At 43.4% G+C, this 13,814-nt stretch overlaps 1 protein-coding gene across 1 annotated transcript; it reads left to right on the top strand.

Annotated features, from left to right (window-relative positions):
* Positions 1-386: 386 nt before the first annotated feature.
* shhb (sonic hedgehog signaling molecule b) lies at positions 387-3,234 on the top strand. Its single transcript, XM_021613343.3, has 3 exons — positions 387-880; positions 1,619-1,880; positions 2,258-3,234. Exons 1-3 carry the CDS (start codon positions 572-574, stop codon positions 2,932-2,934), a joined length of 1,248 nt encoding a protein of 415 aa, XP_021469018.1. The 5' UTR covers positions 387-571; the 3' UTR covers positions 2,935-3,234.
* Positions 3,235-13,814: the final 10,580 nt, after the last annotated feature.

Below are 13,814 nucleotides of genomic sequence, written 5' to 3'. Positions count from 1 at the left end.
TCCTGCAGAGCTAAAGTGTATGCAGACATTTATTCCAGACCAGCACTAAAACAAATGTTTTCTTTGACTAGCCTGCATGCCACTTCTTAGGATTACAAGGAAATACAGACACATGTGAAATATTGAAATATACATTTCTCAAAAAGAAAGTAAGTAAACGTTTCAGGAATTACTGTTAATAAGTGGCTGATTGACACTGTCAAACCTGCTATTTGAATAGCATGGAGAAAAAACGGTTTGTCAAGTGGAGCCAATCACGTTCTTTATTTGATATACATTGATGAGCTATCATTAATATAGAGCACTAGTATAGAACAGAATGGAGGAAACCCATTCATATGCGTCTGGACTGGTTTTCTGAAGCAGCAGCAGTAACACAGCTCCAATGTGCTCTGAGGGCAGCGACATCAAACTGTCATTACGGCACCTGCTTTGGTAGCGGTCGTTTGATAGCCTACTAGAGTAGAGAGAAAAACGAGGACACTGATACAGGGTAGAGTGTGAGAGACTGCGAGATAAGTGAGAGGATATAGCCAGCCTACACAACAGGGACCTCAATACAATTAATCCAATGGACGTGATGCTTATACTGATAAGAATTGCGCTCGTGGGATTCATCTGCCTGTTCCTAGCATCCGCTGGGTTGGCCTGTGGTCCAGGCAAGGGATATGGAAAACAAAGACATCCGAAAAAACTAAAGCCTTTGGCTTACAAGCAGTTCATTCCCAACGTGGCGGAGAAAACCCTTGGGGCCAGTGGCAAATACGAAGGGAAGATCACAAGGAACTCTGAAAGATTTAAAGACCTGACACCAAACTACAATCCTGACATTATTTTCAAAGATGAGGAAAACACTAATGCTGACAGACTTATGACACAGGTAGGTTATAGTGAGAAAGCGCATGAAGATGTATATTGTGGGTCCTGAGTGATAATTTGGCACGAGAACAATGAATGACGCTCAATTTGAAGTGACAGTTGTTCAATATTTATGATTTGCCTTTATGGTTACTATGCAAACCTATGTATAATATAGATTTTAAGCAATTTCAAACAAACTGTGCACCATATCGGACTCTTTTTGTCTATGGACAGTTCTACCCTGTGTCTCCAGTTGGGTTTATCAGAGCATGAAAATTAAGACAAGTCGTTATGGATGCCATGCGCACGACTGCTACCACTTATTACAGGGGCTGGTTCTAGACAGTTAATATTAGGCTATGATAAACTTGTATTATGGACCCCCCCCCCCCCATCCCTCTCTATCTCTCTCTTTCACACACACAAGCGCAGAGCGAGAGAGAGAGAGAGAGAGAGAGAGAGAGAGAGAGAGGGAGAGAGAGATCGACTAGGGATAATTAATTAATTTAGATTAGCAGCGTCACTCGATAATCCATAACCATCTATAACATTTCTAAAATGTTTATTCGTTTCTTTTCAAATCGAAAAATGCACATAAATAAAAACATATATTGGAACAGATGCGTCTATATACAATCAATAAAGCCATGTCTTTAGTTGCATGCTATATACGTGTGTGTGTGTGTGTGTGTGTGTATTCCTCCAATTTAACCCCTTGTGTTTCCTGACATCTCAATTATCTATTTATGCTTTTCAGAGATGTAAGGACAAACTGAACTCTTTGGCTATTTCAGTCATGAATCAATGGCCGGGAGTGAAGCTGCGCGTGACAGAAGGCTGGGACGAGGATGGACACCATTTCGAAGAATCTTTACACTATGAAGGAAGGGCTGTGGATATCACCACCTCTGACAGAGATAAGAGCAAATATGGAATGCTATCCCGGCTCGCGGTGGAGGCAGGATTCGACTGGGTCAATTATGAATCCAAAGCCCATATTCATTGTTCTGTGAAAGCAGGTAAACACAACGAACGAACAATTAATAGTAATAACAATAATAATAATATATTTGTATATAAATTTAAAATGTAAAAAAAAGAGTATAAATGACTTCCTCAACCGTTCATGCACTGTTTATTACGCACGTTGCTATGTCAAGAAAACAATTTATTTGTTAGGGTTTGTTCGATAGGCCTAGTGCAGTCCCTTGTTATTACACAGTTATAAGACAATACTTGTGACCCATGTTGCAATGTCAACTGTCCTGTCCCATTTGTTAGATCAGTAAGCCCTATATTTGTCCAGGTCATTCAGTTTACATTTAGAATTGTATGGCAATAGTGACTTGGTCCAAAGTATTTATTTATTTACTCCTTATTGTCTGCTCTTCTCCAGAAAATTCAGTTGCTGCAAAGTCGGGTGGCTGCTTCCCTGGATCTGCCTCAGTTCTCCTCGAGGATGGTCGAAGCAAGCTGGTAAAAGAACTGGAGGTGGGCGACAAGGTGTTAGCGGCAGACATAGAAGGAAATATTGTGTCCAGCGATTTCCTCATGTTCTTGGACAAAGATCCAGTGTCAAAACGCGAATTTTATGTTTTTGAAACAGAGAAGCCCAACCGAAAGTTAAGACTGACCCCGGCTCACCTGGTCTTCATCACCAGTAACGTTACGGATGACGATATGACTGCAGTGTTTGCCAGTAATGTAAAACCTGGGCAACAGGTGTTTGTTGTGGATGAGGCCGTAGACCACCTGAAGGCAGTCACTGTGGAAAGGATTTACGTGGAAGAATACGAGGGATCTTATGCCCCAGTAACCTCACAAGGGACCATCATAGTTGACCATGTTTTGGCGAGCTGTTACGCGGTAATCGAGGACCACAAATGGGCGCACTGGGCCTTTGCGCCAGTCAGGTTGGGGCACGCGTTGATGTCCTTCACAGATCTAGTCAAAAAGCGCGAGGACATACGTCAGAGAGATGGAATACACTGGTACTCAGACATTCTATACCACATAGGGACATTGCTGCTGGACATAAACTCCTTTCATCCTCTAGGAATGTCCCAAAGCTGAGACTTTAGTCGTTTTTATTTGTCAATTTCAAAGACACAAATGAATGCTCTTAAAGATGGAAATACTTTTGGGCACTGGAGCCATACATGTATATTCTTATTTATTCTCTTGTTTTCCTCCTATCAAGAACCAGTCAAATTTAGTCGTCTAGGATAGTGTGAACAATCTGTGAATAATTTATTTCTAAACATTTGAGAAAAAATGTTGATGATCGTTATGTGCAAATGTGCAAATGTGAATTGACTGTTATATTTTCTTGGATGAACATAGTGTTGCCTCAATAAATTATGTTTTTATACACTGAAACATGTAGCCTGCATGTCAACCTGAACAAATAGCCAACATTCTCACATTTCGTTTTCTAAAATGGACATGGTTCAGCAACATTGAAATTAGTAATCATATGAAAGAAGTGCCTTTGTGGTTGTAAACCCATAAATGCCATAGCCGACTAAAAACGATTAGACTTATTCAGAAAGTGCAACAAACTTTGTAAGTCTTTAATATAATAGCCTGCATTAGGCTTATTTTGCCAAATACGTTTCAGATTAAGAATTGTTTAGAATTCAATATCACTATATGCATCTTAACTTCTGTCCACTCAGAATTGGGCACTGTCAGAAATATGTCTGTGCCTGCTTCTTCTCAATCAAACCATGGAGCAACTGGAGCCTCTGGTGGCCATGAACCACCTATATCATCTGATCTGATCAAAGCTACCACTTTGACCCTGCAAGAAAGCACCTGTTCTATATAAGAGTAGGCCTTCAGATATTAGTTATATTTTACATTTAGTCAATCATATTCTCACTTAATTTCTTGGTCTTTCATAATGGCTCTGAAATACTGAATGAATAAAGCCGAGAGAATGAATCAGAGAGCCCTTAGCCCAACTTTAAGACTATTTTCTTCAATTAAGAGGTTGACTATTTTCTTCAACCCCTGGCCCCACGTGCAGGCCTAGGTTACATTCCCTAAGCAACCATGGTAATTTAGGCTACTCACAATAACACTGCTCCACTTTGACACACTTGGCAGTTGGTCAAACAGATGTCATGTCAAGAACTGAATCACACAACTTAATCAATAACTGCTTAGTCTATTCTCATCAACCCCCACCTCCAACATGCTTTACAAAAACAGGGCAAACACATTTCCTTAACCGACAGAAATCACTAAAAACTGAATATGCGTGTTTATCCATGTTTATCGTCTCAACACAGACTTGTCAAATATGCTACACATAACTCCACACTGTATCATTATTCAAGATCATCTTGACTTACAGTGCATTCGGAAAGTATTCAGACCCCTTGACTTTTTTCACATTTTGTTACGTTACAGCCTTATTCTGAAATTGATTAAATTGTTTTCTTCCCCCCTCATCAATCTGCACAAAAGAGCCCATAATGACAAAGCAAAAACTGTTTTTTAAATTTTTTTTGTGCAAATGTATATATATATATAAAAAACTGAAATAATATATTTACATAAGTTTTCAGACTCTTTACTCAATACTTTGTTGAAGCATCTTTGGCAGCTATTACAGCCTCAAGGCTTCTTGGGTATGACGCTGCAAGCTTGGCACACCTGTATTTGGGGAGTTTCTCCCAGATCCTTTCAAGCTCTGTCAGATTGGATGGGGAGCGTTGCTGCACAGATATTTCCAGGTCTCTCCAGAGATGTTCGATTGGGTTCAAGTCCAGGCTCTGGCTGGGCCACTCAAGGACATTCAGAGACTTGCCCCGAAGCCACTCCTGCATTGTCTTGGCTGTGGGTCTAGGGTCGTTGTCCTGATGGAAAGTGAACCTTCGGCCCAGTCTGAGGTCCTGAACGCTCTGGAGCAGGTTTTCATCAAGGATCTCTCTGTACTTTGCTCCGTTCATCTTTCCCTCAATCCTGAATAGTCTCCCAGTCCCTGCCTCTGAAAAACATCCCTACAGCAGGATGCTGCCACCACCATGCTTCACCGGTGGGATGGTTCCAGGTTTCCTCCAGACGTGACACTTGGCATTCATAGAAAGTGTTCAATCTTGGTTTCATCAGACCAGAGAATCTTGTTTCTCATTGTCTGAGAGTGCCTTTTGGCAAACTCCAAGCGGGCTGTCATGTGCCTTTTACTGAGGAGTGACTTGCATATGGCCACTGTACAATTAAGGCATGATTAGTGGATTGCTGCAGAGATGGTTGTCCTTCTGGAAGGTTCTCCCATCTCCACAGAGGACCTCTGGAGCTCTGTCAGAGTGACCATCAGACCGGGTTCTTGGTCACCTCCCAGACCAAAGCCCTTCCACCCCGATTGCTCAGTTTGCAAGGCGGCCAGCTATAGGATGAGTCTTGGTGGTTCTAAACTTCTTCCATTTAAGAATGATGGAGGCCACTGTATTCTTGGGGACCTTCAATGCTGCAGAACTGTTTTGGTACCCTTCCCCAGATCTGTGCCTCAACACAATTCTGTTTCTGAGCTATCCTTCAACCTCATGGCTTGGTTTTTGCTCGTACATGCACTGTCAACTGTGGGACTTTATATAGACAGGTGTGTGACTTTCCAAATCATGTCCAATCAATTGAATTGACCACAAGTGGACTCCAATCAAGTTGTAGAAACATCTCAAGGATGCTCAATGGAAACAGGATGCCCTTGTGCTCAATTTCGAGTCTCATAGCAAAGGGTCTGAATACTTATGTAAATAAGGTATTTCTGATTTATAAAAAACTGTTTTCACTTTGTCATTATGGGGTTTTGTGTGTAAATTGATGACGGAAAAAAAACTATTTTAATCCATTTTAGAATAAGGCTGTAACGTAACAAAATCTTGAAAAAATCAAGGGGTCTGAATACTTTACGAATGCACTGTATGTTACTGTGACTATGACAGAGCAAAATAAACAAATATTAAAGTCACTACAGTCACTATATTTGTCATTTTATAGAGCAAAGCATAGATTTTTGAGTAGCGTAATGGCCTTTTCAGAGTAGAAATTTGTTATTCCGGGAACTGAGAAAACAAGCGTCACTTTAATCCTCTCTTTGGTCCAGAGTTTGACAGATTAGAAAGAATCTGAATGCCCTCAAATGCCTTCAGTGGATGACTGGGCAAAGGTAGTATGCCTATGAAATATCATATTTGCAGAAATGTGTAATTTTTCATAAAACATTTTCTCTGTTCAGAATGTGAACCAGCAGGGTCGGAGTTTACCTTAATTTTCTGTTTCATTCAGTACCATGCAGCCTTGCCCACAAGGTGGTGCTATGCACTAAACATAAACTTGTCCAGGGAGAAATGTTGGCGTCTGTGTAATTGACACCTACATGGCATGGAAGTGTTGGGCCACCTTACACGAGGACATTGGACATTGTCACTGAAAAATAAATGCACTGAATGTAGGCCTATTATCTTATCAAAAGCAAGCACCATAAAAACACCCCCAGTAGCTGCATTTCTCACCACCTGTCCACCTGCTCTATTCAGGAGCCATTCTATCTTGAGATGTTTATGGCCTACCAGTCTAGTGATTTGAAGTTCCTTGTGGCATGACGGAAGGCCCCTTTGGCTCCTGAATTCCCTATGAAACTCCACTGGCACAGGACGAGAGCAATTCATGACGCTTTCCAGACATAAAATCTTTACTGAAGATATTAAAAGCAAGTAACATGAAGCAACTTTGCATGTAACAAGAACCATATGCTCTCTCCTCTCACCTGTGCTAACATTTCCTGGAGACCTCCCTCTGGACACAAACTGGTTGAATCTACCTGGTTTCAATGTCATTTGTCAACGTATTGTGACGTGGAATCTACACATAAAATACATCGGATTTGCAAAAAGTCATCGATTTAGGCAGTTGTTTGAGTGTGAAATTTCAAAAACAGGATTATGTCATCATGGTAACCAATTTTCAACATAGACAAACCTTGTATAAATAGGTTGAATTTGTGCCTTTGAAATAGCGTCAGATCTTCAAAGTTATATCCACTATCAGAAAAAAACTATAGGCTAACCAGCACCTCCTACTGGAGAACTGATTTCTCTACAGCTATCTCATCAGTGTCCCATGCAGGGTTTTAACTAAGCCCTGCCTTGCTTAGCTTTGATAGTTGTCACTAACTAGTACCAATGTGCTATCGTGAGAATTATGATAGAGAGATGTCCACCTCAAAACTAAATAGATTCACTGATGCTGTCAAAGTCATTCTAAAGGGTAGGTTTAATAGAGGATATTAACTGTCACCACCACACTTGATCAATCATACTGTACAGTATATCGTCCACGATGCTATTTAGGTCTATACAGCAGTTACGCAGTCATCAAGAGATATTGTTTGATTTCAACCCAGAATTCAACTAAAAATAGAGAATACATACAGGTTTCAAACTCTGGTTGATTTCAAAATGTAATCGACAAGTTAATAATTTATTTGTTGGATTCATGTCTTCATCTCAACAAAAAAAATCTATGTTAAGAATAAGACTAAATCTAATCCAATCAAACTTTAAATAAAGTTAGTTAATTTAGTCCTATTCTTTAATAACTTTGATTTTTGGTTGAGCTGGAGACATACATTCAACATATAAATGATTAATTTGAAGATTACATTTGAAATCAACCAAAGATTGAAACTCTAGGTCTATTTTATTGTCTATTTTTAGTTGAACCCTAGATTGAATAAAAACAAAAGCTGTTGATGACTTTGCAAATGCTATATCGGCGTAAATAGTATTATTGATGATACATGACTTACACAGTGTACAAAACATTAGGAGCACCTTCTGAATATTGAGTTGCACCCCCTTTTGCCCTCAGAACAGCCTCAATTCGTCGGGGCATGAACTCTACAAGGTGTCAAAAGCATTCCACAGGGATGCTGGCCCATATTGATTCCAATGCTTTCCACAGTTGTGTTAAGTTGGCTGGATGTCCTTTGGGTGATGGACCATTCTTGATACACACGGGAAACTATTGAGTGTGAAAACCCCAGCAACGTTGCAGTTCTTGACACACTCAAACCGGTGCGCCTGGCACCTACTACCATACCCCATTCACAGGCACTTAAACATTTAGTCTCTGAATATTCACCCTCTGAACGGCACACAGACACAATTAATGTCTCTTTAATCTCAAGCATTAAAAATCCTTCTTTAACCTGTCTCCACCCCATCATCTACACTGATTGAAGTGGATTAAACAGGTGACATCAATAAGGGATCATATCTTTAACCTGGATTCACCTGGTCAGTCTATGTCATGGAAAGTGTTCCTAAAGTTTTGTGCACTCAGTGTATAAAGTATGGTTACGTTCCATTTGCTCTGTTAAACCGACCCTTTGGAATGACTTCAATAGCAACAGTGAATATATTTAGTTCTTAAAAGATCTCTCAATAATCGTTCTCACAATAGCACATTGGTAGTAGTCAGTGACAAATATCCAAGCTGGAATTGGTTAAAACTGTGGATGGGAGACCAAATGAATAGCTGTAGAGAAATCAATAAAAAGTATATATATTTTAATGGATAAAAGGTTGAATACCTGACATTGTTTCAGAGCTGCAAATTCAACATATTTCATACAATGTTTGTCTTTGTTGAAATATTGGTAAATAGGACCTTTTCAAATCAAATCAAGTTTTATTTGTCACCTTATCGTGAAATGCTTTCTTACAAGCCCTTTCCCAACAATGCAGAGTTAAAAAGTAAGACAAAAGAGAAATACAAATAAATTAAAGGAAATAGTAATACAGTGCAAATAGTCAGGGTAGCCATTTGGTTAAGTGTTAAGCAGTCTTCTGGCCTGGGGGTAGACGCTGTTCAGGAGCCACACCATTGTGGGTGAACAGGGAGTACAGGAGGAGACTGAGCACGCACCCCTGACGGGCCCCCGTGTTGAGGATCAGCGTGGCGGATGTGTTGTTACCTACCCTTTCCACTTGGGGGCGACCTGTCAGGAAGTCCAGGGACCAGTTGCGAGGGAGGTGTTTAGTCCCAGGGTCCATAGCTTAGTGATGAGCTTTGAGGGCATTATGGTGTTGAACTCTGAGCTGTAGTCAATGAAAAGCAATCTCACATAGGTGTTCCTTTTGTCCAGGTGTGAAAAAGCAGTGCAGAGTGCAATAGAGATTGCATCATCTGTGGATCTGTTGGGGCGGTGCGTAAATTGGCGTAGGTCTAGGGTTTCTGGGATAATTGTGTTGATGTGAGCCATGACCAGTCTTTCAAAGCACTTCATGGCTACAGACGTGAGTGCTATGGGTCGGAAGTCATTTAGACAGGTTACCTTCATGTTCTTGGGCATTGGGACTATGGTTGTCTGCTTGAAACATGTTGGTATTACAGACTCAAACAGGGAGAGGTTGAAAATGTCAGTGAAGACAGTTGCCAGTTGGTCAGCACATGCATGGAGTACATGTTCTGGTAATCTGTCTGGCCCTGCGGCCTTGTGAATGTTGACCTGTTTAAAGGTCTTACTCACATCGGCTATGGAGAGCGTGATCACACAGTTGTCCGGAACAGCTGGTGCTTTCATGCATGTTTCAGTGTTACTCGCCTCGAAGCGAGCATAGAAGTAATTTAGCTCTTTTGGTAGGCTCGTGTCACTGGGCAGCTCGCGGCTGTGCTTCCCTTTGTAGTCTGTAATAGTTTGCAAGCCCTGTCACATCCGATGAGCGTCGGAGCCGGTGTAGTACGATTCGATCTTAGTCCTGTATTGACGCTTTGCCTGTTTGATGGTTTGTCGGAGGGCCTAGCGGGTTTTCTTATAACCTTCCGGGTTAGTGTCCCGCTCCTTGAAAGCAGCAGCTCTACCCTTCTACCCAAAATACCGTAGATCCTATGTGAAAGCAGTAACACTATATTGTACTAAATACCAGTGTGACTGTTAATCTGATCCAAGATGGCGTTGCAGTAAGACGTGTGTGTTTGTCTTTGTCTTATCCCGTGTCTTATCCCGTATAAATAGCCGGTCTTTCTCGTATTATCTTAATCTCACTTTCTATCTACGAACTAAATATACTTTCCTGCAACCCACCTCACCCAATGTGGAATGGATCTGCTATTTTATTTCCTTATAACTGGAACTTCCATCAGGAGCTAGCCAGCTAACTAGCTTCCAGTCTTTGTTTGCAACGGCTAGCGATCTTCACCTTTCTCTCAGTCACCATCCAGCCTTAGCTTGGACAACACCTGCCAGTCTGCACAGCGCGATATCAACCCATATCATGTCGGACTGCTTCTCTCTACCACGTCACCGGATTCCTGCCGCTCTGGATCATTACACCGGATCATCGCAGCTTACTAGCTGCAAATGAGTGGCTACTGTTAGCTAACACCTCTGTCCCAAAACAAGCACCAGCTAGCCTTTAGCTAGCCTTGGGTTAGGCCCATATAACAGCTCATTCTAGGGATACAATTCCTCCTTTGCCAATTGAACTGGACCCCTTATTGTTGACACAGAGCCCCGCTGATCCATCACGACTGGACTGCCGACGTGACCACCCGATGTGGTCTCAAAAGGTTATTCTGTTACGATGTCACCGAAGAACCGTCTACTAGACCCGGACCGCTAGCTTTTTGGAACGCTGTGTCCCCTGCTCACCTAGTGTAGTAGTGACAACTGAACGGCACCCTGACTCACCTATAGCTGCTCTTTTGACTTTATGATCACTTGGCTACACAGCTGATGTCTCCTGGACTGTTTCAATAACACAGTACCTAATTTTGTTTACGTATCAGCCCAAGCCTCGAACTCAGGTCCTGTATCTAACTGACCCGCTCTGCCCATTCATCGCCATTTACCCGTTGTTGTCTTAGCTCTCCTGATCAACACCTGTGATTGCATTATGCCTCTCTCTAATGTCAATATGCCTTGTCTTCCTACTGTCTTGTCTAGTTCTTATTGTTTTATTTCACTGTAGAGCCCTCAGTCCCGTTCAAAATGCCTTAGCTCTTCTGTCCCACCCCCACCCCACGAGACCTCACCTGACTTAACTGGTGCCTCCAGAGACGAAACCTCTCTCATCAACACTCAACGCATAGGATTAGGCTACTTCCGGCGCCAACAGAGATGGCCGCCTCGCTTCGCATTCCTAGGAAACTATGCAGTTTTTTGTTTTTTTACGTGTTATTTCTTACATTGGTACCCCAGGTCATCTTAGGTTTCATTACATACAGTCGAGAAGAACTACTGAACATAAGAGCAGCGTCAACTCACCATCAGTACGACCAAGAATATGACTTTCGCGAAGCGGATCCTGTGTTCTGCCTTTCACCCAGGACAACGGAATGGATCCCAGCCGGCGACCCCAAAAAACGACTTTGAAAAAGGGGAAAACGAAGCGGTCTTCTGGTCAGACTCCGGAGACGGGCACATCGTGCACCACTCCCTAGCATTCTCCTCGCCAATGTCCAGTCTCTTGACAACAAGGTTGATGAAATCCGAGCAAGGGTAGCATTCCAGATGGACATCAGAGACTGTAACGTTCTTTGCTTCACGGAAACATGGCTCACTGGAGAGACGCTATCGGAGACGGTGCAGCCAGCTGGTTTCTCCACGCATCGCGCCGACAGAAACAAACATCTTTCTGGTAAGAAGAGGGTCGGGGGGCGTATGCTTTATGGTTAACGTGACGTGGTGTGGCCACAACAACATACAGGAATTCAAGTCCTTCTGTTCACCTGATTTAGAATTCCTCACAATCAAATGTCGACCGCATTATCTACCAAGGGAATTCTCTTCGATTATAATCACAGCCGTATATATTCCCCCCCAAGCAGACACATCGATGGCTCTGAACAAACTTTATTTGACTCTTTGCAAACTGGAATCCATATATCCGGAGGCTGCATTCATTGTAGCTGGGGATTTTAACAAGGCTAATCTGAAAACAAGACTCCCTAAATTTTATCAGCATATCGATTGCGCAACCAGGGCTGGAAAAACCTTGGATCATTGCTATTCCAACTTCCGCGACGCATATAAGGCCCTGCCCCGCCCTCCTTTCGGAAAAGCTGACCACAAATCCATTTTGTTGATCCCTGCCTACAGACAGAAACTAAAACAAGAAGCTCCCGCGCTGAGGTCTGTTCAACGCTGGTCCGACCAATCTGATTCCACACTCCAAGACTGCTTCCATCACGTGGACTGGGATATGTTCCGTATTGCGTCAGACAACAATATTGACGAATACGCGGATTCGGTGAGCGAGTTCATTAGAACGTGCGTTGAAAATGTCGTTCCCGTAGCAACGATTAAAACATTCCCAAACCAGAAACCGTGGATTGATGGCAGCATTCGCGTGAAACTGAAAGCGCGAACCACTGCTTTTAATCAGGGCAAGGTGACTGGAAACATGACCGAATACAAACAGTGTAACTATTCCCTCCGCAAGGCAATCAAACAAGCTAAGCGTCAGTATAGAGACAAAGTAGAATCTCAATTCAACGGCTCAGACACGAGAGGTATGTGGCAGGGTCTACAGTCAATCACAGATTACAAAAAGAAAACCAGCACCGTCACGGACCAGGATGTCTTGCTCCCAGGCAGACTAAATAACTTTTTTGACCACTTTGAGGACAATACAGTGCCACTGACACTGCCCGCAACTAAAACATGCGGACTCTCCTTCACTGCAGCCGACCCCAGCCGCGCCCTCAGAGCATGCGCAGACCAGCTGGCTGGTGTGTTTACGGACATATTCAATCAATCCCTATCCCAGTCTGTTGTTCCCACATGCTTCAAGAGGGCCACCATTGTTCCTGTTCCCAAGAAAGCTAAGGTAACTGAGCTAAACGACTACGTAGCACTCACTTCCGTCATCATGAAGTGCTTTGAGAGACTAGTCAAGGACCATATCACCTCCACCCTACCTGACACCCTGGACCCACTCCAATTTGCTTACCGCCCAAATAGGTCCACAGACGATGCAATCTCAACCACACTGCACACTGCCCTAACCCATCTGGACAAGAGGAATACCTATGTGAGAATGCTGTTCATCGACTACAGCTCGGCATTTAACACCATAGTGCCCTCCAAGCTCGTCATCAAGCTCGAGACCCTGGGTCTCGACCCCGCCCTGTGCAACTGGGTACTGGACTTCCTGACGGGCCGCAACCAGGTGGTGAGGGTAGGCAACAACATCTCCACCCCGCTGATCCTCAACACTGGGGCCCCACAAGGGTGCATTCTGAGCCCTCTCCTGTACTCCCTGTTCACCCAAGACTGCGTGGCCACGCACGCCTCCAACTCAATCATCAAGTTTGCGGACGACACAACAGTGGTAGGCTTGATTACCAACAACGACGAGACGGCCTACAGGGAGGAGGTGAGGGCCCTCGGAGTGTGGTGTCAGGAAAATAACCTCACACTCAACGTCAACAAAACTAAGGAGATGATTGTGGACTTCAGGAAACAGCAGAGGGAACACCCCCCTATCCACATCGATGGAACAGTAGTGGAGAGGGTAGTAAGTTTTAAGTCCCTCGGCGTACACATCACAGACAAACTGAATTGGTCCACCCACACAGACAGCATCGTGAAGAAGGCGCAGCAGCGCCTCTTCAACCTCAAGGGGCTGAAGAAATCCGGCTTGTCACCAAAAGCACTCACAAACTTCTACAGATGCACAATCGAGAGCATCCTGTCGGGCTGTATCACCGCCTGGTACGGCAACTGCTCCGCCCACAACCGTAAGGCTCTCCAGAGGGTAGTGAGGTCTGCACAACGCATCACCGGGGGCAAACTACCTGCCCTCCAGGACACCTACACCACCCGATGTCACAGGAAGGCCATAAAGATCATCAAGGACAACAACCACCCGAGCCACTGCCTGTTCACCCCGCTATCATCCAGAAGGCGAGGTCAGTACAGGTGCATCAAAGCTGGG

This window comes from Oncorhynchus mykiss, chromosome 8 (assembly GCF_057628025.1).
Source record: "Oncorhynchus mykiss isolate SJ-2025 chromosome 8, ASM5762802v1, whole genome shotgun sequence".
Lineage (NCBI taxonomy): Eukaryota > Metazoa > Chordata > Actinopteri > Salmoniformes > Salmonidae > Oncorhynchus > Oncorhynchus mykiss.
The sequence above is the reverse complement of the archived record's forward strand: the minus strand, read 5'-3'. Positions and strand labels throughout refer to the sequence as shown.

What these genes read in the sequence shown, in the direction of transcription:
- shhb (XM_021613343.3), top strand. Translation starts at nt 572, where the DNA reads ATGGACGTGATGCTTATACTGATAAGAATTGCGCTCGTGGGATTCATC. An exon ending in CTGACAGACTTATGACACAG is followed by an intron (nt 881 to 1,618) that starts GTAGGTTATAGT and finishes TATGCTTTTCAG; the next exon opens with AGATGTAAGGACAAACTGAA. An exon ending in TCATTGTTCTGTGAAAGCAG is followed by an intron (nt 1,881 to 2,257) that starts GTAAACACAACG and finishes GCTCTTCTCCAG; the next exon opens with AAAATTCAGTTGCTGCAAAG.